Source organism: Oncorhynchus gorbuscha, linkage group LG16, assembly GCF_021184085.1.
Source record: "Oncorhynchus gorbuscha isolate QuinsamMale2020 ecotype Even-year linkage group LG16, OgorEven_v1.0, whole genome shotgun sequence".
In the NCBI taxonomy this organism is placed as follows: Eukaryota; Metazoa; Chordata; class Actinopteri; order Salmoniformes; family Salmonidae; genus Oncorhynchus; species Oncorhynchus gorbuscha.
Window position 1 is genome coordinate 15,394,829 of NC_060188.1, and position 26,922 is coordinate 15,421,750.

Consider the following 26,922-nt stretch of genomic DNA (forward strand, 5'->3'; position numbering starts at 1 on the left):
AGAGAATGCACGTTATTAGCATCATAATACAATCTCACAGAGACAGAGAATGCACGTTATGAGCATCACAATACTACTCACAGAGACAGAGAATGCACGTTATTAGCATCATAATACAATCTCACAGAGACAGAGAATGCACGTTATGAGCATCACAATACTACTCACAGAGACAGAGAATGCACATTATGAGCATCACAATACTACTCACAGAGACAGAGAATGCACGTTATGAGCATCACAATACTACTCACAGAGACAGAGAATGCACATTATGAGCATCACAATACTACTCACAGAGACAGAGAATGCACGATATGAGCATCACAGTACTACTCATAGAGACAGACTGACATTATGAGCATCACAATACTACTCACAGAGACAGAGAATGCACATTATTAGCATCATAATACAACTCACAGACAGAGAATGCACGTTATGAGCATCACAATACTACTCACAGACAGAGAATACACATTATGAGCATCACAATACTACTCACAGAGACAGAGAATGCACGTTATGAGCATCACAATACTACTCACAGAGACAGAGAATGCACGTTATTAGCATCATAATACAATCTCACAGAGACAGAGAATGCACGTTATGAGCATCACAATACTACTCACAGAGACAGAGAATGCACATTATGAGCATCACAATACTACTCACAGAGACAGAGAATGCACATTATGAGCATCACAATACTACTCACAGAGACAAAGAATGCACGTTATGAGCATCACAATACTACTCACAGAGACAGAGAATGCACATTATGAGCATCACAATACTACTCACAGAGACAAAGAATGCACGTTATGAGCATCACAATACTACTCATAGAGACAGAGACTGACATTATGAGCATCACAATACTACTCACAGAGACAGAGAATGCACATTATTAGCATCATAATACAACTCACAGAGACAGAGAATGCACATTATGAGCATCACATCTTTATTGGTTCTATGCAAATTGATGTAGGCTGAGGATACAGAGGACTGGTGGGGCATAGCTCGCCAATCCACCGACCATAAACAAAGCGTTTATTCAGCGGGGGAAAATGGAGGGTGATAAAGCAGGCTGGCTGACCTCGGCTGGTCAGAGCAAGAAGAGAATACTGCTGTATTGTAATGTTTAATCAATTCTAGTCATTTCAGCTCCGGTAGCTGACTGTTTGAGTATGCGGCACACAGGGAACTGAGTAGCGGAAAATATGAGGTCTAACCGCCACCCTCGATTTACATCAGTTAATCCACAGCTCAAATAGGATTTTCTCCCTCATGTTTGTGAGATTTTCATAATAAACGTGAGAAACGTGTTCCTCCACAACAGGAGACGGCCAGGGCCATGGACTCACAGTACCTTGATTACGCATTCACATTCATACAAATCCTCATGGGGTTGCAGTTCAATAGAGAGCTGGTTAAAATGGGGATGCATTTCAACTCAATTGAATTTAAATACATTTTTTCTACACAACAAATTGATTCATTGATTCAATCTTTACTTTGTGTGTGGCCGAGATGACTGCGAGGGAAAGTGTATTTGTTAGAAGTAACCCGGGTCCATCAACAAAACAGTAATCAATATAGGAAACGCTCACAAAATGTGTTTGTTTAGGCCTCCCGGGTGGGGCAGTGGTTAAGGGTGCTTTACTGCAGCGCCAGCTGTGCCATCAGAGACTCTGGGTTCGTGCCCAGGCTCTGTCGTAACCGGCTGCGACCGGGAGGTCCATGGGGCGACGCACAATTGGCCCAGCGTCGTCCGGGTTAGGGAGGGCTTGGCCGCTAGGGATGTCCTTGTCTCATCGTGCACCAGCGACTCCTGTGGTGGGCTGGGCACAGTGTGCTCTAACCAAGGTTGCCAGGTGCACGTGGTTCCTCTGGCACATTGGTGCGGCTGGCTTCTGGGTTGGATGCGTGCTGTGTTAAGAAGCAGTGCGGATTGGTTGGTTTGTGTATCGGAGGACGCATGACCTTCAACCTTCGTCTCTCTGAGCCCGTACGGGAGTTGTAGTGATGAGACAAGATAGTAGCTACTAGAAACAATTGGATACCATGAAAAAGGGGTAAAAAATTAAAAATAAAACTGTGTTTGTGTGCTTACGCACTAGAAATGAATATTCATGACTTCATTTAAAATGTGATGGCACACTTCAGATGTAGCGAATGGGTTACTTGGGAATCTTATGATGCTTTTCAATGAGCCTGAGCGATGGCTCATTGATTGATTGGTGGGACGCCGTCCAAGCTGGTTGACAAGCCAACTCAATCACTTAAAATGTTGTCTCTGAGAAAGCCTGGAGTTTGATCTCGCTCGAAGAGGAAGGCGAAAATTAACAGAGAACAGATTCCTATCCTGAGGAGATTTTGCTCAATTAGCATGTTGATTAGCTAAATTACAATAACCCATGAGAAACCTATCATTTCCTTTTTTTCACGCAATTAGAAAAAGTTAAAACAATCATTGGATAATCAATAGCCTGGCAGACACAAAGAATCCAATCAATGGAATGTATGTGGGTGAGGACAAACAGGGGTTTACAAGAAGTATAGGACAAATTCAGACAAGCCCAAATGTCTGTTTGCAGCCATCAAAAGAGAGAGAGAGCTTCCTTAACAGAGGATTATAATCTAGCTGTGAGGCATGTAGCCATATATCACCTTCTGATGGAATTTAAATCAAATCTGCTTCACCATTGCCAATCAATCATGGCTAACACACCTGCCTGGAATGGTAAAACGCAAGGGGGGCTTTGGTGCATTCATTCCCACTGGGGATTTACAACCAGGGGTGACTGGTAGCTGCTATGTACGACATGATGGTAAAGATGCTTCATGGTGGTAAAGGAGCCTTATCCTCCTCTTCCTTCTCAGGATGAAATACTGAGGATAGGATCTTCATTTGACCAGTTTCTCACAGCTGGAAAATAATCCTGCAGCAACAGGAAATTATTATTATTGTGTGAGAGAGAAATTATTGTGTGGGAGTGAACATGTAATGGATAATTACAAACAGCGTCTTGACAGGGGAAAACATAACGACATCAATGCTGACACAGGGAACAAACTGAGGAGCAGACAGATATAGAGGGGCAATCAACAAAGTAAGGAAGTCCGGGTGATTCCAATGTTGTGCAGATCCACGTAATGATGGTGACAGGTGTGCGTAATGGAGCCCAAGAGAGGGGAAGCGGGGGAGGGGTGATAGGAAACCATGTGTTTGGTGTATTTGATACCATTCCAACCATTACATTATTAGCCCGTCCTCCCAAAGAAGGCGTCACCAACCTCCTGTGATACAAACAACGGTACCCAAATTGTGATTTGATATGTACTATATTACATGTGATCTTTGACTAAGCCGTGTTTTAACATGATTCACAAGGGGAATAGCAGGGTATAGTCATGTATCAAATGTTTAACCACAACACACTTGCAGCAAAGCCCAATAGACGTAGACATGAGTAGTAGTCCCAGGTAGACAAGACAACCTTCAGACTGCGTCTGTCCAGCCATCTCACTTCACACACCTTCTATTATTGGGGACCAAATCTTAATTTGAGATTTATGGATGTAACCAACATTTTTTTATTACATCTTAGATCTCCCATTGACATTAACGCATAATTTATGCATACGTTTAAATGTATCTTAAGTTAGGATTGGGTCCAGAGTCTCTTCGCTTCAGTGGTCCGGCGAGGTGTGGGAAGCAGGGCGAGCAGCAGCAGCAGACCTCGTTTCTTAAAGCAGGAAGGGGAGCCTGAGGCCCATCCCTAAAGTAGAGCAACCTTTTTCTCTCTTCCTTTCTTCACATCCTAAACCTACTTGTGTCCCTCTCTACCTCGTTGCTTTGCATCCTGGGGCCAGTGACACAGATACAGTACGAACTGTCTAGACAGGGCTAAATAGGCTGGGATGGTTTTCAGAGGAACTGTATGGGAATCTGAAATCTCAGTAGGGATGCATGAATGCATAAGAAAATCACTTAATATATGTTTTGTCCTGGTTTTCTGCAAGTCAAAGGCATATAATACTAGATAATTTGGCATGAGAATTACCGAGTACAATACAAGTCAGACTAATGAATTTGTGCTCACTTTAGTTTTACAATGTAATATCAATGCGTTCAACATTGATATAATAACACTCACACGTACAATATGATTGTAATTCAGTGCGATGTGTTACTGCATTTGGATCTCCTCCATCGTTGTGAGGAAGGACAAATGACTACGGCGGTGTACGTCTGTTCCTCGGCCCTGCGCAGGGTCCCTGTGACGTCAGCACATAGGACGAGCACATGACGACAGTGCCAGGGCACATCATGCTGGGTGTTGCAGGCGGACATATGCCGCAGCAAAGATCCATGTCCAGAAGTCACTCACCATCGGAGAGAGAGAGAGAGGGAGAGAGAGAGAGGGGGAGGGGGAGAGAGAGAGAGAGAGAGAGAGAGAGGGGAGGGGGAGAGAGAGAGAGAGAGAGAGAGAGAGAGAGAGAGAGAGAGAGAGAGAGAGAGAGAGAGAGAGAGAGAGAGAGAGAGCAGGCTGCGATGTGCTCCTCTTGCACTAAAGGGAGGAAGAATAGAGAAAGAGAGAACAAGAGAGAGAACAAGGGAGAGCACGTAGCCTCCCTACAACACAGTACAGACCCCCTGCTCTAATCTCTCAAGCTCCTAGGACCACAATTTCAGGTGTTCGTCCTTGCAGTTACAACTTTGTGTTTTATTGAAAAGCCTTGTTTCTTTTCCTTTGTTCTTTTTAAACCATTCCATTCCAAACCATCTCCATTCCATCTCCATCAATAATTAGCAACAGCTCTTTGTTTCTGTGAGAGTCCTTCAAATGCCCACCATTGGTTCAGATTTTTAAAAAAATCAGTAGCCTAAATGTTGTGTGTAGAGAACATTGTATTCTGAAAAGAAAATCTGTTGTATTGGGATCAGTGGTCCTATAAAAGCATCTGTGCAGTGATATATATGGCTTTATCTCTCATCCGGCGCCGACAGAGATGGCCGCCTCACTTCGCGTTCCTAGGAAACTATGCATTATTTTGTTTCTTTTATGTGTTATTTCTTACATTGTTACCCCAGGAAATCTTAGGTTTTATTACATACAGTTGGGAGGAACTATTGGATATAAGAGCAACATCAACTCACCAACATTAAGACCAGGAATACGACTTTCCCGAAGCGGATCCTCTGTTTGGCCCGCCACCCAGGACAATGGATCGGATCCCAGCCAGCGACCCAAAACAACGGCGCGGCAGAAGGGGCAGATGGAGCGGTATTCTGGTCAGGCTCCGTAGACGGGCACATCGCGCACCGCTCCCGAGTATACTACTCGCCAATGTCCAGTCTCTTGACAACAAGGTAGATGAAATCCGAGCAAGGGTTGCCTTCCAGAGAGACATCAGAGACTGTAACGTTCTTTGTTTCATGGAAACATGGCTCACTCGAGACACGTTATCAGAGTCGGTATAGCCACTGGTTTTCTTCATGCATTTTGCTGACAGAAACAAGCATATCTCTGGTAAGAAGAAGGGCGGGTGTGTATGCCTTATGATTAATGAGACGTGGTGTGATCATAACAACATACAACAACTCAAGTCCTTTTGTTCACTTGACATAGAATTCTTCACAATCAAATGCCGACCGCATTATCTACCAATATAATTATCTTCGATCATAATCACAGTCGTATATTCCCCCCCATCAGACACATTGACGGCCCTGAACGAAATTAATTTGACTCTATGTGAACTGGAAACCACATATCCTGAGGCTGCATTTATTGTAGTTGGGGATTGTAACAATGCTAATCTGAAAACAAGGCTCCCTAAATGTTATCAGCATTTTGATTGCGCGACCCGGGCTGGCAAAACTCTGGATCATTGTTATTCTAACTTCCGCAACGCATATAAGGCCCTCCCCCGCCCTCCTTTCGGAAACGCTGACCACGACTCCATTTTGTTGCTCCCAGCCTATAGACAGAAACTAAAAAGGGAAGCACCCGTGCTCAGGTCTGTTCAATGCTGGTCCGACCAATCGGATTCCACACTTCAAGTCTGCTTCGATCACGTGGACTGGGATATGTTCCGCATAGCGTCGAACAACAACATTGATGAATTCGGTGAGCGAGTTTATTAGCAAGTGCATCTGTGATGTTGTACCCACAGCATCAATTAAAATATTCCCCAACCAGAAACTGTGGATTGATTGCAGCATTCGCACAAAACTGAATGCGCGAACCACTGCTTTTAATTAGGGCATGATGACCGGAAACGTGAATGAATACAAACAGTGGAGCTATTCCCTCAGCAAGGCAATCAAACAAGCTAAGAATCAGTATAGAGACAAAGTAGAGTCGCAATTCAACAGCTCAGACACGAGACGTATGTGGCAGGTTCTACAGCCAATCACGGACTACAAAAACCAGCCCCGTCGCAGACACGATGTCTTGCTCCCAGACAAACTAAACAACTTCTTTGCTTGCTTTGAGGACAATACAGTGCCACTGACACGGCCCGCTACCAACACCTGCAGGCTCTCCTTCACTACAGCCAACGTGAGTAAAACATTTATACGTGTTAACCCTCGCAAGGCTGCAGGCCCAGATGGCATCCCCAGCCGCGTCCTCAGAGCATGAGTAGACCAGCTGGCTGATGTGTTTACAGACATATTCAATCAGTCCTTATCCCAGTCTGCTGTTCCCACATGCTTCAAGAGGGCTACCATTGTTCCTGTTCCCAAGAAAGCTAAGGTAACTGAGCTAAATGACTACTGCCCCGTAGCACTCACTTCCATCATCATGAAGTGCTTTGAGAGACTAGTCAAGGACCACCCTACCTGACACCCTAGACCCACTCCAATTGGCTTACCGCCCCAATAGGTCCAAAGACGATGCAATCGCAATAATACTGCACACTGCCCTAATCCATCTGGACAAGAGGAATACCTATGTAAGAATGATGTTCATCGACTACAGCTCAGCATTTAACACCATATTACCCACCAAATCCACCATTAAGCTAGAGACCCTGGGTCTTGACACCGCCCTGTGCAACCGGGTCCTGGACCTCCTGATGGGCCGCCCCCAGGAGGTGAGGGTAGGTAACAACATCTCCACCCCGCTGATCCTCAACACTGGGGCCCCATAAGGTTGCGTTCTCAGCCCTCTCCTGTACTCCCTGTTCATAACTGCGTGGCCATGCACGCCACTAACTCAATCATCAAGTTTGCAGACGACACTACAGTGGTAGGCTTGATTACCAACAACGATGAGACGGCCTACTGGGAGGAGGTGAGGGCCCTCAGAGTGTGGTGTCAGGAAAATAACCTCACTCAATGTCAACAAAACAAAGGAGATGATTGTGGACTTCAGGAAACAGCAGAGGGAGCAGCCCCCTATCCTCATCGACAAGACAGTAGTGGAGAGGGTGGAACGTTTTAAGTTCCTCGGTGTACACATTACGGACAAACTGAAATGGTCCACCCACACAGACAGCGTGGTGAAGAAGGCGCAACAGCACCTCTTCAACCTCAGGAGGCTGAAGAAATTCAGCTTTTCACCAAAAACACTCACATACTTTTACAGATGTACAATCGAGAGCATCCTGTCGGGCGGTATCACCGCCTGGTACCGCAACTGCTCCTCCCATAACAGCAAGGCGTTCCAGAGGGTCGTGCGGTCTGCACAACGCATCACCGGGTGCAAACTACCTGCCCCCCAGGACACCTACACCACCCGATGTCACAGGAAGGCCAAAAAGATCATCAAGGACAACAACCACCAGAGCCACTGCCTGTTCACCCCGCTATCATCCAGATGGCGAGGTCGGTACAGGTGCATCAAAGCGGGGACCGAGAGACTGAAAAATAGCTTCTATCTCAAGGCCATCAGACTGTTAAACAGCCATCACTAACATTGAGTGGCTGCTGCCAACATCCTGACTCAACTCTTGCCACTTTAATAATTGAAAAATTGATGTAATAAATGTATCACTAGCCACTTTAAACAATGCCACTTTATATAATATTTACAAACCCTACATTACTCATCTCATGTATATACTGTACTCTATACCATCTACTGCATCTTGCCATCTTGATGTAATAAATGTATCACTAGCCACTTTAAACAATGCAACTTTATGTAATGTTTACATACCCTACATTACTCATCTCATATGTATATACTGTACTCTATACCATCTACTGCGTCTTGCCAATGACGTTCGGCCGTCACTCATTCATATATTTGTATGTACATATTCTTATTCATTGCTTTACACTTGTGTTAATAAGGTAGTTGTGAAATTGGTAGGTTAGATTACTTGTTAGATATTACTGCATGGTCGGAACTAGAAGCACAAGCATTTCGCTACACTCGCATTAACATCTGCTAATCATGTGTATGTGACAAATAAAATTTGATTTGATTTGATCTTACCCCGATTCAACCCATTTGTAAACCATTCAGCTGCTAGTCTGTTACTCACAAGGCACTCAAGCAAAGAGCCAGTTGGCTAATATAAAACATACAATTAGGGAGAAGACATGAGATATGTGTTTTTGTTACAGTATACAAAGACACATCACTCTATCTTGTTGTTTGTAAGTAGATTGACCACTGACCAGACTCCGTAGTTTGGGACATGGGTTCTATCTGCATTTCTGCAGATAGTACTCTAAATACCCCAAATCATGGTGTTCAGTTCAAAAGAATACTATAAATAAATTGCTGACACCATTCAAACCAATAAGGGGATGGAACTTTAAAGCCAGTTATCTCTGAATCATATTTTTTTCAGATAGAACCTTGTAGTCCTAAATTCTCACAGTGCCAGTGGAAGCTAAGCTCTTAACTAGATGCCTTTTAATCTTCTTTATGAAATGTACACACTTACAGAACAGAGGCACAATGGGACATCAGTCTATAGTCACAACCCTTTCATGGTAACAACAACACCATATACTAATCGCCATCAACATAAAGAAACAAACATCTGGCAAACATCTGTCCCTATACCTATAGGAGAACATAGTATTAGTACTAGACACCTGTTTCCAACCAGATTCTCTTAAATCCCCCCCAAGCCATGTGATTCGGACAGTATTATCTCACAGAATGTATCATCAGGTAAGGGTTGTGTCCAGATGCATCATGGTTAAGTGCTCCCAAGTGGCACAGCAGTCTAAGGCACTGTATATCAGTGCTCGAGGTGTCACTACAGACCCTGGTTTGATTCCAGGCTGTATCACAACTGGCTGTGATTGGGAGTCCCATAGGGAGGTGAACAATTGGCCCAGTGTTGTCCGGGGTAGGCTGTCATTGTAAATAAGAATTTGTTCTTAACTGACTTGCCTAGTTATATAAATAAAACGAGCTTAGGCATGCTGGGTACTGCTGTAGGTGAGCCTATGGCTGTCCGCTGTCCATGCTCAGGGCTCATTTGGACTACAGTACAGTTCTAATTCAGTGGTTGCTACCACACTTCTCTAGTCACAGTGTGATCGTGTACACATACTACACACAGGCACCTATACACACAAACACACACACACGGCCTGGAGCAAATTGATTTTACGCTCTGCCAGATGAATACTTGTGGCATACAAGTGGTGGAAAAAGGATGCACGCACAGAAAGAAGGCAGGAACTTAAACAGATTTGCTGCGGGACACTGAGAGGAGTTAGAACATTTGCAGATTTATGTCATATTGGCAACCTGCTCCTCTACTAATCTGCATAACACCCTTGCTCTTGCTAAGCTAATGTTGCAAGATGTTTTATTGTCCCTTCTACTGTATCACATCTACAGTACCTCCAAGGTAATATAGGAGGAGGTATTTTGTATATGGAAAAGGGTAGAACACAAATTGCTAAATGTAAACAGAGAGGATGTGATATTCAGAGCAATGAGAACGGTCAGTGGAGACACTCAGAGGAATAGCCCAGTATGATGTCTGACATCAGGAGACACACAGATGGTTCTAACCTACTTTAGACTTCTCTGAAGGACAACAAGGAGACAGAATGAAACAGCAGAACAAGAGAACAGAGTAGTCCTGGTCTCTGGATACCTGGCTTTCTGTAACCCCAAACCTCAACAAGCTTCATGACCATGACAGAGACAGGGCACAGTCCCCTAGAGAAGGAAAGGGACAGGTAAGGTCCAGCTTGAGTGAAGCAGTGACTTCTGGGTACTTCTCTGATAGCATCAAGGAAAAATGGCACACTGTGCCTTCAGAAAGTATTCACACCTCTTGACTTTTTTCCATATTTTGTTGTGTTACAAAGTGGGATTAACATGGATTTAACTGTAATTTTTTTGTCAACAATCTACACACACACACACAAAAAAATTATATATATATATCTTGATTAGAGTATGTTAGAATCACCTTTGACAGCGATTACAGCTGTGAGTCTTTCTGGGTAAGTCTCTAAAAGTGTTCCACTCCTGGATTGTTCAACATTTTCCATTATTCTTTTCAAAATTATTCAAGCTCTGTCAAGTTGGTGGTTGATCATTGCTAGACAAACATTTTCAGGTCTTGTCATAAATGTTCAAGTAGATTTAAGTCAAAACTGTAACTCGGCCACTCAGGAACATTCACTGCCTTCTAGGTTAGCAACTCCAGTATATTTGTGGCCTTATGTGTAAGGTTGTTGTCCTTCTGAATGCTGAATTCATCTCCCAGTGTCTGGTGGAAAGCAGACTGCACCATGTCTTCCTCTAGGATTTTGCCTGTGCTTAGCTCCATTCAGCTTATTTTTATCCTGAAAAACTCCCTAGTCCTTAACTATTTCAAGCATACCCATAACATGATGCAGCCACCACTATGTTTGAAAATATGGAGAGTGGTACTCAGTAATGTGTTATATTGGATTTGCCCCAACCCTAACACTTTGTATTCAGGACAAAAGTTAGTTGCTTTGCCACATTTTCTTGAAGTATTATTTTAGTGCCTTGTTGCAAACAAGATGCATGTTTTGGAATATTTTTAATCGGTAAAGGCTTGCTTTTTTCACTCTGTCAATTAGGTTAGTATTATGGAGTAACTAAAATTACTAATACTGAAAGTTTTCTCCTATCACAGCCATTAAACTCTGTAAATGTTTTTCTTTCCTTCCTTCTTTTCTTTCCAAAACACTTGATAACTTTCTCGTTATCTCTATCAAAATTATTTTCTAGACCCTAATCAGTCAGGCGTCAAGATGGGTCCCTCAACCGAGACTGCTATTTTCTGCGTCACGGAGACTCTCCGCACTACCAAAGCTGACTCTCTCTCCTCTGTTCTCATCCTCCTAGATCTATACGCTGTCTTTGACACAGTGAACCATCAGATCCTCCTCTCCACCCTCTCAGGGCTGGGCGTCTCAAGCTCTGCATATTCTTGGATTGCATCCTTCCTGGCAGGCTGCTCCTACCAGGTGACATAGAGAGGATCTGTCTGCACAACTTACTCCCACCACTGGTGTCCCCTCGGGCTTGGTTTTAGGCCCTCTCCTCTTCTCTCTATACACCAAGTCACTCGGCTCCATCATATCATCACATGGTCTCTCCTATCATTGCTATGCAGATGACACTCAACTACTTTTCTCCTTCCCCCCTTCTGACACCCAGGTGGTGATGCGCATCTCTGCGTGCCTGGCAGATATCTGAACATCGGCCCACCACCTCAAGCTTAACCTCAACAAGAGGGAGCTGCTCTTCCTTTCGTGGAAGGCCTGCCCGCTCAAAGACCTCTCCATCTGTCAGGACCCGGTTACGAACCCGGGTCTCCGGAGTGAGAAACAGTCACTTAACTGAGCCACAAATAGTCGGCAGAACCCAGAAGATGAGGCAGACACAGCAGTACTTGAGACGGTGACGGGACTGATAGGGGCTAGAGGTCTACGGTTGAGTTCTCTCTCTCTCTCAGATGCTGGTCAATGCGTGAGACCAACTTGATCAGGGACTCGAGATTGTCCGGTGGTCCCCGAGTGGCCAGTTCATCTTGGATAGTGTCGGAAAGGCCTTTCAGAAAGCACACCGTGAGCGCCTCGTTGTTCCAGCCACTCGCTACTGCTACCGTGCGGAACTGGATGGCATAGTCTGTCACGCTGCGCCGACCTTGGTGGAGAGTCAGGAGCTGTTTGGCTGAGTCAGGACCACTGCTTGGGCCTTGAAACACTCGTTTGAATTCCTCAGCAAAGGCAGAGTAGCTGGCACAGCAGGAACTATGGGCATCCCACACAGCAGTAGCCCAGGCCAGGGCTTTTTCCGACAGCAGGGTGATGATATATGCGATCTTAGACCGGTCGGTGGGGAACAACGAGGGTTGCAGCTCGAAGGAGAGAGAACATTGGGTGAGAAACGCTTTACAAGCACTTGGATCACCTGAGAACCGTTGGGGAGGTGGAAGACGAGGTTCAGCCAGAGGGTTAACTGCCATGGGTACGTGAATCTGAGGTACTGGGACGGGAACTGTTGCCGGGGTAAGTCGATCAGATATCTGCTTTATGGAAGTAAGCATCTCCGACAGAAGATGAGAATGTCTAGCCATTAAGGCCTCTTGCTGAACCAGGGCGGCTTCGTGGCGTTGGACAGTCTCCTGGTGGTGGGACAGCATGGCAACAAGGTCCTGGGAACTGGCTGCCTCTGGGTTCATTTTTGGCTCTGTGTTTCTGTCAGGACCCGGTTACAAACCCGGGTCTCCGGAGTGAGAAACAGTCACTTAACCAACTGAGCCACAAATAGTCGGCAGAACCCAGAAGATGAGGCAAACACAGCAGTACTTGAGACGGTGTATTTAATGAAGTAAAAAGTGAAGTTCTTCAGGAAAACATGTAACTCCACAACCTTAAAAGGAATTCCACAAGAACAAAGGTAATCCTCCAAGACAAAAAGGTAAATCCACAAGGTGGAAGGTATAGCACAAAAAGCATCAAAAGATACTCAAAAACAAACAAACAAGAACAAACAAGCAGAATTCCAACAAGAGAGTCCACCGGGATCAACAAGAGTTCACAGAGTACTAGGGCTGGGTGCTAACATACAAACACAGAACAAAGAACTGAGGAAAACAAAGGGTTTAAATACAATCAGGGGAAACGAGGCACAGGTGCAACTAATAATGGGGATCAAGGGAAAACAAAAGGTCAAAAGGCACAATGGGGGCATTTAGTGACCAAAAACCGGAACAACCCTGGCCAAATCCTGACACCATCACAGTTGACAACTCTAGTGTTGCCCTCCCAGAGCGCAACGAACCTTGGTGTGACCCTGGACAACACCCTGTCGTTCTCTGCAAACATCAAAGCAGCGACTCACTCTTGAGGTCTATAACATCCGTAGAGTACGACCCTACCTCATGCAGGAAGCGCTGCAGGTCTACAACATCCGTAGAGTACGACCCTAACTCACGCAGGAAGTGCTGCAGGTCTACAACATCCGTAGAGTCCGACCCTACCTCACGCAGGAAGCGCTGCAAGTCTACAACATCCGTAGAGTACGACCCTACCTCACGCAGGAAGCACTGCAGGTCTACAACATTCGTAGAGTACGACCCTACCTCATGCAGGAAGCGCTGCAGGTCTACAACATCCGTAGAGTACGACCCTACCTCATGCAGGAAGCGCTGCAGGTCTACAACATCCGTAGAGTACGACCCTACCTCATGCAGGAAGCGCTGCAGGTCTACAACATCCGTAGAGTACGACCCTACCTCATGCAGGAAGCGCTGCAGGTCTACAACATCCGTAGAGTACGACCCTACCTCATGCAGGAAGCGCTGCAGGTCTACAACATCCGTAGAGTACGACCCTACCTCATGCAGGAAGCGCTGCAGGTCTACAACATCCGTAGAGTACGACCCTACCTCATGCAGGAAGCGTTGCAGGTCTACAACATCCGTAGAGTACGACTCTACCTCTTGAAGCTTTCATCCACTACAAGACCATGGTGCTTACCAACGGAACAGCAAGGGGAACTGCAACTCCCTACCGTCAGGCTATGCTCAAACCCTACACCCCAACCCGAGCACTCCGTTCTGCTACCCCAGGTCTCTTGGCCCTCCCACCCCGCCCAGTCCAAGCTCTTCTCTGTCCTGGTATCCCAATGGAGGAACCAGCTTCCCCCTGAGTCCCTGCCCATCATCCAAAAACATCTGAAACCCTACCTCTTCAAACAGATCTTAAATAATCCTCCTCCTCCCCCTCCTTTACCCATTTACCAATAGGTGCCCTTCATTGCGAGGCATTGGAAATCCTCCCTGGTCTTTGTGGTTGAATCTGTGTTTGAAATTCACTGCTCGGCTGAGGAACCTTAAAGATAATTGTATGTGTGGGGTACAGAGATGAGGTAGTCATTCAAAAGTCATGTTAAACACTATTTTGCACACAGAGTGAATCCATGAAACTTATTATGTGACTTGTTAAGCACATTTTTACTCCTGAACTTATTTAGGCTTGTCATAACAAAGGGGTTGAATAATTGTCTCTAGGCATTTCAACTTTCATTTTTATTAATTTGTAAACATTTCAAAAAACATAATTCCACTTTGACATTATGGGGTATTGTGTAGACAGTACATCAGTGACCAAATAAAACTCAATTTAATCCATTTTAAATTCAGGCTCTAACATAACAAAATGTGGAACAAGTCAAATGGTGTGAACACTTTCTGAAGGAACTGCATGTGTAAATGGCATAATATCAAGAAACTGAGCCTCAACAAAATCATTCTCACTTAGAAGGGGCAAAAGTACATTTTTTTATCATCAAATCTACTTTTTAGATTTATTTGGGGTGATAAAGAAAATTATACACTTTTTATTTATTATAAAGTTGCCGTTTATGCAATGTAATTTAAAAAGTGAAAGTCTTAATGATCAACCCAGATATGCAACCAGCGAAACAGTCAAATCTCTGTAATTGATGTAACTTTTTATTACACTTATCATTACGATTCACTGGAGTTGCACATGATTTACAATGCTATTTGTTTTACAAAGCAATTATGGTGCAATGATTTCTATGAGCAGCGTGCTTAATTCAAAACCAATAAACAATCATTACCTTCTCTTAGAGTCAAGACATATCAATGGCATCCAATCCGAAAATGTACTCTATGGGTCATAAGCAGTTTTAAAAACAATGATTCTGTTATTTTCTAGTATGAAACACAAGAATAAAACCCTGCCCTGTGTCAGCCTTCCCAGGATGCAGAAACATGTTTATGCCAAGACCATTACTGAAATAAATATTTCAACAAGATTGATGGAAAAAAAACATCTATTATTCTGTTCCCTGAAAATACTAAAACAAGATGAACGCTCTTACAAACACACACAGACAAGAAACAGCTCTGATCTTCCTGAAAATTCCTGGATCACTTTAGTTAACACAACACAGCATTTTCATACTCCTCTCTCCAAGGTCAAAGAGGAGAGACATCTTGAGAAAAGTGAGATAAAAAGAGAAAACAGGGGCTGGGCTCAGTGACAGTGAGCTCAGTGATAGTGCCAACTATATATGAGGGCCAATGTTGCTGTGGCAAGTGGGAGACACATGGGTTAAAGTGATGAATGGTGCCTGGGCTACAGGGAGAGCAACACCAAACAGAATCACTTACTGCAGAGTACTGCCTCTCAGCCCAGAGACTACACACCACTTCTGGGTGGGCTGGCTGGTGGTCAAGAGCTGGATGGTGTGGACAGGGGGCACATAGACACACTGTCAAGCTACTCTCAGGATTCTACTGTCATTTCTTGATTATTATTCAATTTTTTACATATGACTGGCTGAATTACATAAAACACAATCATATAATTGCCATTAAGCAGGCTATTAAGAAAGTCATTGCATTAGATCATTAGGTTTTATTGTGCTTGTTAGATAAATTGAGCAAATTGATTGAGCTTAAATTAACAATCCAAAAAGGGCTGTTATTTGTTCTCACTCTGCTGTCTGTGTCTCTCTGCAGGGCGACGGCTCCACGTTCCTCCAGCTGGGCTCCTCCATCGAGCAGCAGATAAACGGCATGTTCAAGGTGATGGAGGAGTACAACTGGGACAGCTTCGTGGTCATCACCAGCCTGTACCCGGGCTACGAGGTCTACGTGGACTATGTCAAGACCTTCACTGACACCAGCTACTTCATGTGGGAACTGCAGGACGTGCTGACCTTCGACATGTCTGCCGACGGCATGAACGACATCCGGGCACGGCGCCTGCTGCAGCAGATCGACGCCCAGGTACTGCTGGTATACTGCTCCCACGAGGAGGCCCAGTACCTTTTCAGTATGGCCGGAGAGGCCGGCCTGCTGGGGCCTGGCTACATCTGGATCCTCCCCAGCCTTGCCGTGGGGAACCCAGACATGCCCCCACCAAACAGCTTCCCTGTGGGCCTCATTAGCATCATCACCGATCGCTGGCGGATGAGCCTGAGGAAGAGGGTGCGGGATGGGGTGGCCATCGTGGTCAAAGGGGTGCAGAGCTTCCACAAACAGAGGGGCTTCATCCCCGAGGGCCACAACGACTGCCACAGCCCTGTTAGGGCATCTTCTAATGATACACTGTTCAGGTGAGTGGAGGTGGAGGGATTGAAGGGGGGCATACTGACATACTGTAGGTTGGAGATTGTTCATTGCAATAAGAGAAGCCAACCAAAGTGGAGCGATTAAGTGATACAGTTGAAGTCAGAAGTTTACATACAACTTAGCCAAATACATTTAAACTCAGTTTAATCCTAGTAAAAAAGTGTTTATTTTAAGAATGTGAAATGTCAAAATAATAGCAGAGAGAATTATTTATTTTAGCTTTTATTTATTTCATCACATTCCCAGTGGGTCAGACGTTTACATACACTCAATTAGTATTTGGTAGCGGTACCTTTAAATTGTTTAACTTGGTTCAAACGTATCGGGGAGCCTTCCACAAACTTCCCACAATAAGTTGGGTGAATTTTGGCCCATTCCTCCTGACAGAGCTGTTGTAACTGAGTCAGATTTGTAGGCCTCCTTGCTCAAACACACTTTTTCAGTTCTGCCCACAAATTTTCTATAGGATTGAGGTCAGGGCTTTGTGATGGCCACTCCAATACCTTGACTTTGTTGTACTTAAGCCATTTTGCCACAACTTTGGATGTATGCATGGGGTCATTGTCCATTTGGAAGACCCATTTGCGACCAAGCTTTAACTTCCTGGCTGATGTCTTCAAATGTTGCTTCTATATATCCACATAATTTTCCATTCTCATGATGCCATCTATTTTGTGAAGTGCACCAGTCCCTCCTGCAGCAAAGCACCCCCATAAAATTATGCTTCCACCCCTGTGCTTCACGGTTGGGATGGTGTTCTTCGGCTTGCAAGCCTCCCCCTTTTTCCTCCAAACATATCGATGGTCATTATGGCCAAACAGTCCTATTTTTGTTTCATCAGACTAGAGGATATTTCTTCAAAAAAGTATGATCTTTGTCCCCATGTGCAGTTGCAAACCGTTGTCTGACTTTTTTCTGGTGGTTTTGAAGCAGTGGCTTCTTCCTTGCTGAGCGGCCTTTCAGGTTATGTCGATATAGGACTCGTTTTGCTGTGGATATAGATAATTTTGTACCTGTTTCCTCCAGCATCTTCACAAGGTCCTTTGCTGTTGTTCTGGGATTGATTTGCACTTTTTGCACCAAATTACGTTCATTTCTAGGAGACAGAACACGTCTCCTTCCTGGGCGCTGTGACGGCTGCATAGTCCCATGGTGTTTATACTTGCGTACTATTGTTTGTACAGATGAATGTGGTACCTTCAGGCATTTGGAAATTGCTCCCAAGGATGAACCAGACTTGTGGAGGTCTACAATTTTTTTTCTTAGGTCTTGGCTGATTTCTTTTGATTTTCCCATGATGTCTTGCAAAGAGGCACTGAATTTGAAATATTTAATGACTCCAACCCAAGTGTATATAAACTTTCGACATCAACTGTAACTGTAGCAGATTGAGAAGGACTGACTTGAAACAGAGAGAGAGACTTGGCAACATCGGTCAACAGTTGCTCAACAGTCATTTAGCTGTGGCTTTCCATCAGCTTAATGTTGTGGTGGGGGGCAACATGGTACTCTCCCTGTCACTCTCTTAACCCCTGCCTGCCAACTCATCCATCCTACCTCTGTCCCATCACCTCACTGTTGGAAGCACTGGCATCACAGAGAGACGATGTGGCCTGTCATACCTGCCCAGCCCAGCCCAAAAGAGCAATCTTGCGCCATCTGTGCCAGGGAACATGGAGCAAATCCTATTTGGTTCCAGAACATTTTTAATCAGCCAAAGGGAGGCTCGGCTTCTTTAGGGACAACAGATTTAGCGTCAGCATTTGGCACGAGCCAAGGTCATTGAGACTGGACTGGGAGGATTGGGGAGATTCCAGGCAGGGTACAGGGTGTTATTCTTTATGCATTTTTGTGGACCAGGATCGTAATATGAAATCTGACACAGTTCATTGGTATTAAAACATCACTTTCTCCTCAGAAGTAATTTTCTCTTTTCTGAAAGTGGCTAGCATGAGGGAAAGATAACTTCTCTTTTTGTAAATCGAAATCCTTCATGAAAAAGAATAACCATCTGGGCAGCTGTATTTCAGCCTTTGATTTGAGTCATGCTGCTGTTTCCAACCCCTACAATTTTCCACTTTAAAGACAAAAACAATCCTGAGTGGAATAGCAATGACCAAAGTTGGTAATATGAGGGTCCGGCAGGCAGAACATAGCCTGGTATAGCACTCTCCGTCTGCTCTCCACTCTTTTATTTCCCTCCCTGGCACAATATTGTTCTTTCTCTCAGACCTCCCTATTCAAAGGGAGCAGTGCCTCGCTCTCTCCTCGGCGGTCAATAGACTCAACACCTCATTTAATTAGGTCTCTTTTTAATGAGCTTTTGATTATAAATCACTCCGCCTGTTAATAAGATTATCACAGATTACCAGATTAAACAAGCCTTTCACATGGACTAGACAGAGGGCCCGTTCATTACCCAGCATGCTTTCATCACCTCTGCTGGACTGAGAGAGAAAGGGAGGAGAGGTGAGAGAGCAGCCTCGCAGTGTGTGATGACAGGGAGTTCACAACATGTCGATAGCTATGTGCACAACAAGCAGCAGGTAGTGCTTTAGAAATAGGATGAGACCATCGGAAGATTGGATTAATGGACATTAACGAGTATTAGTATAATGTTGTAATGAGTATTTAACTCTTTGATTGATTTCCCTTGTTTTCAGGCACATGTTAAACGTAACATGGGAACACAACGACTTCTCGTTCAACCCTGAAGGGTATCTGATCAACCCAGCTATGGTCATCATCACCTTAGATCGAGAGAGACAGTGGGATAAGGTGAGACATTACACTTCATTATATCCCTCCCAATCAGTCAAATTAGGGTTAGTCTTTGTGTTATCTGACGACAAGTTAATAAGGCTATATAACCTGCTCATTACGAAAAGGAAAAACTCAAAAAAGTGTTATTAACAACACATGTATTACTGCCTCATTCACTGTGTATTTTCATGAACTATCACTGACAGGCCTTGACTTGGGCATATTGTGGGCTGTTACATTTCCTTTGCATCACCTGTTACAAAATACAGACTGTCCACCTTATAGGCTAGCATTTTTGCTCTGACTGCCTCCTACCAATCACAGTGTCCTAACCGGCCACTATACCCGGTGTCTCTCCATACCACAGGCCTAGTGTGATTACACGTCTGACTGCCTCCTACCAATCACAGTGTCCTAACCGGCCACTATACCCGGTGTCTCTCCATACCACAGGCCTAGTGTGATTACACGTCTAACTGCCTCCTACCAATCACAGTGTCCTAACCGGCCACTATACCCGGTGTCTCTCCATACTACAGGCCTAGTGTGATTACACGTCTAACTGCCTCCTACCAATCACAGTGTCCTAACCGGCCACTATACCCGGTGTCTCTCCATACCACAGGCCTAGTGTGATTACACATCTGACTGCCTCCTACCAATCACAGTGTCCTAACCGGCCACTATACCCGGTGTCTCTCCATACCACAGGCCTAGTGTGATTACACGTCTAACTGCCTCCTACCAATCACAGTGTCCTAACCGGCCACTATACCCGGTGTCTCTCCATACCACAGGCCTAGTGTGATTACACGTCTAACTGCCTCCTACCAGTCACAGTGTCCTAACCGGCCACTATACCCGGTGTCTCTCCATACCACAGGCCTAGTGTGATTACACGTCTAACTGCCTCCTACCAATCACAGTGTCCTAACCGGCCACTATACCCGGTGTCTCTCCATACTACAGGCCTAGTGTGATTACACGTCTAACTGCCTCCTACCAATCACAGTGTCCTAACCGGCCACTATACCCGGTGTCTCTCCATACTACAGGCCTAGTGTGATTACACGTCTGACTGCCTCCTACCAATCACAGTGTCCTAACCGGCCACTATACCCGGTGTCTCTCCATACTATAGGCCTAGTGTGATTACACGTCTAACTGCCTCCTACCAATCACAGTGTCCTAACCGGCCACTATACCCGGTGTCTCTCCATACTACAGGCCTAGTGTGATTACACGTCTGACTGCCTCCTACCAATCACAGTGTCCTAACCGGCCACTATACCCGGTGTCTCTCCATACCACAGGCCTAGTGTGATTACACGTCTGACTGATCTCCCTATAAACACCAGTTATTCAAATGAGCCTGCCTTGCATTCCACTACCTCAGAGCCACCGACTCTTAGCGAACGGGACCTTGTCTCACATATTCATCCCACCTTCACAACACACCTTCCCTCTACCTGTAATGCCCAGTAGGGAGTAGACACTGAAGGGAGGTGGAGGTCGGATTTCTTCCTTAAATGCATTCAGTGGTTGAATGGAGGTTGATGTGTGTCAGAGCATGTTGGACCCAACCACATCTCTGGGTAAACAGCTCCGGGCCTCTTCTCCAGCTTATTACGTGCCATCGATGTTCTCTCAAGGTTGGTTCCTATTCATTTCAGGTATGTTATTGAAACTGAGGCATATGCCTCTGTAATTGGAGGGTCTGACAGCGCGCTGTACTGAAGGCTATCAGATGTGTGGTTGGTCAGAGAGAGAGAGAGAGAGAGAGAGTAGTAGTCTATTGACAGCTTTTGGTATTGGAAAGGTTGCAGTTAAAAATACAACAGAAAATGAATGCGCTGTAGCTGCTGCACTGTACTGAGTCCACTTTGAGGATGAGAATTCAACAAGCTTACTGCTGGACGTGATCTAAAAGACTCATGTTACTGGAAATTTCTGAGCTACTCAAAAAATTACCTGAAATGATACTTCAAAAGAATAACAAGAACTTACACTGAGTGCACAAGTGTAACGGCGTTCTTCGTTTGTCAAAAGAGAGTCGGACCGAAATGCAGCGTGGTGGTTACTCATGATCTTCAATGAAGGATCGCAATACATGAAATAACTATCACAAAATACAAAACAACAAACGGAACGTGAAATCTAATTACAACCTATCTGATGAAACTACACAGAGACAGGAACAATCACCCACGAAATACACAGCGAAACCCAGGCTACCTAAATACGGTTCCCAATCAGAGACATCGAGAATCACCTGACTCTGATTGAGAACCGCCTCAGGCAGCCAAGCCTATGCAACACCCCTACTCAGACGTAATCCCAATAATTACAAAAACCCCAATACGAACCACAACATATAAACCCATGTCACACCCTGGCCTGACCAAACATATAACGAAAACACAAAATACAATGACCAAGGCGTGACAGAACCCCCCCCCCCCCATAAGGTGCGGACTCCCGGACGCACCTCAAAACCATAGGGAGGGTCCGGGTGGGCGTCTGTCCATGGTGGCGGTTCCGGCTCGGGACGTGGACTCCCTCCATTAATGTCCTAGTTCCTCCCCTTCGCGTCCTGGGATAATCCACCCTCACCACCGACCATGGCCTAATAGTTCTCACACAGAACCCCACAGAACTGAGGAGCAGCTCGTGACTGAGGGGCATCTCGGGACTGAGGGACAGCTCGGGACTGAGGGGCAGCTCGGGACTGAGGGGCAGCCCGGAACTGAGGGGCAGCCCGGAACTGAGGGGCAGCCCAGTACTGAGAGAAAGCCCAGTACTGAGAGGAAGCCCAGTACTGAGAGGATGCTCAGGCAGGTAGTAGGCTCCGGTAGATCCTGGCTGGCTGGCGGATCTGGAAGATTCTGGTTGACTAGCAGATCTGGAAGAGACTGGTTGACTGGCAGATCTGGAAGAAACTGGTTGACTGGCAGATCTGGAAGAGACTGGTTGACTGGCAGATCTGGAAGAGACTGGTTGACTGGCAGATCTGGAAGATTCTGGTTGACTGGCAGATCTGGAAGAATCTGGTTGACTGGCAGATCTGGAAGATCATGGCTGACTGGCGGATTTAGCTGCTCTATGCAGACTGACAGCTCCTTGCAGACTGACAGCTCTGGCAGCTCCATGCAGGCTGACAGCTCCTTGCAGACTGGCAGCTCTTTGCAGACTGACAGCTCTTTGCAGACTGACAGCTCTGGCTGCTTCATGCAGACTGACTGCTCTGGCTGCTTCGAACAGACTGACAGCTTTGACTGCTCCATGCAGGCTGACAGCTCTGGCTGCTTTATGCAGACTGACAGCTCTGACTGCTCCATGCAGGCTGACAGCACCCTGCAGACTGGCAGCTCCTTGCAGACTGACAGCTCCTTGCAGACTGGCAGCTCTTTGCAGACTGACAGCTCTGGCTGTGTCATGCAGACTGACAGCTCTGACTGCTCCATGCAGGCTGACAGCACCCTGCAGACTGGCAGCTCTTTGCAGACTGACAGCTCTGGCTGCTTCATGCAGACTGACAGCACCTTGCAGACTGACAGCTCCCTGCAGACTGGCAGCTCAGGTTTCTCCGGACAGGCAGGAGGCTCCGGCACCACTGTAGAGGAGGAAGGCTCTGATAGCGCTGAACAGGCGGGAGACTCCGACAGCACAGGAGGGAAGGAAGGCTCTGATAGCGCTGAACAGACAGGAGACTCCGGTAGCGCAGGAGAGGAGAAAGGCTCCGAAAGCGCTGGAGAGGCGGGAGACTATAACAGCGCAGGAGGGAAGGAAGGCTCTGGCTGTGCTGAACAGGCGAGGCGCACAGAAGGCCTGGTGCGTGGTGCTGGAACTGGTGCTACAGGATCGAGGACACGCACAGGAAGCCTGGTGCGGGGAGCTGCTATCGGAGGACTGGTGTGTGGAGGTGGCTCTGGAAAGACCGGACTGTGCAGGCGCACTGGAGCTCTTGAGCACCAAGCCTGCCCAACCTTACCTGGCTCGATGCCCACTCTAGCCCGGCCAATACGAAGGACTGGTATGAACCGCACCGGGCTATGCACCCGCACTGGAAACACTGTGCGCTCCATAGCATAACAGGTGTCTGCCCGGTCTCTCTAGCCCACCGGTAAGCACAGGGAGTTTGTGCAGGTCTCCTACCTGGCATAGCCATACTCCCCTTAAGCCCCCCCCCCCAATAATTTTTTTGGGCTGCTTTTTGGGCTTCCATCCGCGTCGCCGTGCTGCCTCCTCATACCAGCGCCTCTCCGCTTTCCCGCCTCTATTTCCTCCTTGGGACGGCGATATTCTCCAGGCTGAGCCCAGGGTCCTTTTCCATCTAATATCTCCTCCCAAGACCAGAAGTCCTTATATCGCTGCTCCTCATGATTAACAGGGAGAGTAGGCTCAGGTCTGACTCCTGACTCTGCTACTCTCTCTCTGAGCCCTCCCCCAATAAATATTTGGGGGTGGCTTTCGGTTTTCGCTCTGCCCCGCTGTGTCTTCCTTTTCGACTCCATTCGCCTATAGCCCTCCTCGCACTGCTCCAGCGAATCCCAGGCGGGCTCCGGCACTCTCTCTGGGTCGGCCGCCCACCTGTCTATTTCTTCCCACGTCGTATACTCCATGCCTTTGCTGTCCATAACGTCCTCTCTTCGCTGCTGCCTGTTAACACGCTGCTCGGTCCGAGTGTGGTGGGTGATTCTGTAACGGCGTTCTTCGTTTGTCAAAAGAGAGGCGGACCGAAATGCAGCGTGGTGGTTACTCATGATCTTTAATGAAGGATCGCGATACATGAAATAACTATTACAAAATACAAAACAACAAACAGAACGAGAAATCTAATTACAGCCTATCTGGTGAAACTACACAGAGACAGGAACAATCACCCACGAAATACACAGTGAACCCCGGCTACCTAAATACGGTTCCCAATCAGAGACAACGAGAATCACCTGACTCTGATTGAGAACTGCCTCAGGCAGCCAAGCCTATGCAACACCCCTACTCAACCGTAATCCCAAAAATTACAAAAAACCCAATTCGAACCACAACATATAAACCCATGTCACACCCTGGCCTGACCAAACATATAACGAAAACACAAAATACAATGACCAAGGCGTGACAACAAGACATTAGGAACACTGCTCTTTCCATGACATAGACTGACCAGGTGAATCCGGGTGAAAGCTATGATCCCTTATTGATGTCACTTCAATCAGTATAGATGAAGGGGAGGAGACAGGTTTAAGAATACTTTTTTTTACCCTTGAGACAATTGAGACATGGATTGTATGTGTGCCATTCAGAGGGTGAATGGGCAAGACAAAATATTGCAGTGCCTTTAAACAGGGTGTGGTAGTAGGGGCCAGGCGCACTGGTTTGAGTGTGTCAAGAACTGCAGAAGAGTGTGAGTGTGTCAAGAACTGAAGAAGAAGAAGAGAAATGAGAAGAGAGGAGAAGAAGAGGAGAATAAGAAAAGAAGAGAAGAGGAAGATAAGAAGAAGAGGAGAAGAGTAGGAGAAGGAGAAGAAGAGGAGAAGAAGAGAAGGAGAAGAAGAGGAGGAGAAGAGAAGGAGAAGATGAGGATGAGAAGAAGAGAAGGAGAGCAAGAGGAGAAGAAGAGAAGAAGAAGAAGAGGAGAAGGAGAAGAAGAGAAGGAGAAGAGAATGAGAAGGAGAAGAAGAGAAGGAGAAGAAGAGAAGGAGAAGAAGAGGAGAAGAAGAAAAGGAGAAGAAGAAGAGGAGAAGAAGAAAAAGAGAAGGAGAAGAAGAGGAGGAGATGAAGAAAATGAAGAAAAAGAAGAAGAAGAAGAAGATTGGGAGATGAAGAGAAGAATAAGAAGGAAAAGAGGAGGAGAAGAGAAGAAGAAGAAGAGAAAGAGAAGAGAATGAGAAGAAGAGGACGAGAAGAAGAGAAGGAGAGCAAGAGGAGAAGAAGAGGATAAGGAGAAGAAGAGAAGAAGAAGAAGAAGAGGAAGAGGAGAAGGAGAAGAAGACAAGCAGAAGAAGTCTGGGGATCCAGACAGGCTATAGGTATTTGAGATCTTGGCTTCCTCTCTCATCTCCAATATGTTACAAAGGCAAACTGACAAGTCTGTTCTTTGACACAAACAAAGAGGTTTGGCTCTGTAAAGCCATTAAAAAGAGTGAGGGGACACTCTTATGCTCTTTTTTACCATTGTGATCCATTGACAAGGCCCATAAACTGGGGGAAAGGAAGACAAGAGGATTAATCAATAGTCTGGCAGGAGAGACAGGAATAACTAAGCATACCAGTAAAACAGATGATATTCTAATAGTTGTATTTTGTTGTCCTTTGTGACATCTGACAATAATGACTGCAATAATCAGATAACTTTCAGTATTAGTAGGAGAGATTATTGTGAAGCAAAGGAATTTGTCAGTGGTACGGGTTGGCCCCCTGATAAAACGTTTAGAACAGCCAACCCAAAGTAAGCAAATTATGCAGTCTTTGACTGCTGTAAAATAATGTATTTTTTATTAAATGTAATCTTTATTTAACTAGGCAATTCAGTTAAGAACAAATTCTTATTTTCAATAGCGGCCTACACTTGCCAAATCTGGACAATGCTGGGCCAATTGTGCGCTGCCCTGTGGGATTCCCAAGCACAGCCGGTTGTGATACAGCTTGGATTTGAACCAGGGTGTCTGTAGTGCCTGTAGCACTGACATGCAGTGCCTTAGACCGCTGTGATACAGCTTGGATTCGAACCAGGGTGCCTGTAGTGACTCCTCTAACACTGAGATGCAGTGCCTTAGACCGCTGTGATACAGCTTGGATTCGAACCAGGCTGTCTGTAGTGACTCCTCTAACACTGAGATGCAGTGCCTTAGACTGCTGTGATACAGCTTGGATTCGAACCAGGGTGTCTGTAGTGACCCCTCTAACACTGAGATGCAGTGCCTTAGACCGCTGTGATACAGCTTGGATTCGAACCAGGGTGTCTGTAGTGACCCCTCTAACACTGAGATGCAGTGTCTTAGACCTCTGTGCCACTCGGCAGCCGGGATATGTCAAATATTATTATTGTTATTGTAAGGTTGTAACGTTCAATGCTCACTTTATTGCATCTTAGATGCCTCGGAGTTGGCCAAGCATAATTGTAGTGACCCCTGACATGAATTAAAGATGGCAGTGCAATCCATACATTCTAAAAAGTTATTGATAAGTATTCTGCCATTGTAGAGGTAGTTGATTGAACACAAACATGTTGTTAAATGTTGTTAATGTGAGCAATGAAATGGTTTTACCCTGCAGTCTTTTGTTGCTGATACATGTGACAATCCGCCAATATATTGACAGAAACATAAAAGTTGGTCAATATGCTCTATGTGCAAACACAGTAACAATGAATACAATTATCAACACAGTAACAATGAATACAATTATCAACACAGTAACAATGAATACAATTATCAACACAGTAACAATGAATACAATTATCAACACAGTAACAATGAATACAATTATCAACACAGTAACAATGAATACAATTATCAACACAGTAACAATGAATACAATTATCAACACAGTAAC

At 45.5% G+C, this 26,922-nt stretch overlaps 1 protein-coding gene across 3 annotated transcripts in view; it reads left to right on the top strand.

Moving 5' to 3' along the window:
- Nucleotides 1-26,922, top strand: part of LOC124000871 (glutamate receptor ionotropic, NMDA 2C-like) — a 101,035-nt gene that overhangs the window by 49,845 nt on the left and 24,268 nt on the right. For 2 of the 3 annotated variants that reach the window (XM_046307544.1, XM_046307545.1), the window contains exons 3-4: nucleotides 15,988-16,586; nucleotides 19,266-19,380. In XM_046307544.1, the coding sequence (XP_046163500.1) occupies nucleotides 15,988-16,586; nucleotides 19,266-19,380 (714 nt within the window). Of the gene's footprint in view, nucleotides 1-15,575; nucleotides 15,712-15,987; nucleotides 16,587-19,265; nucleotides 19,381-26,922 lie in introns of those variants that run through there. The other variant, XM_046307546.1, reaches the window with a different exon arrangement.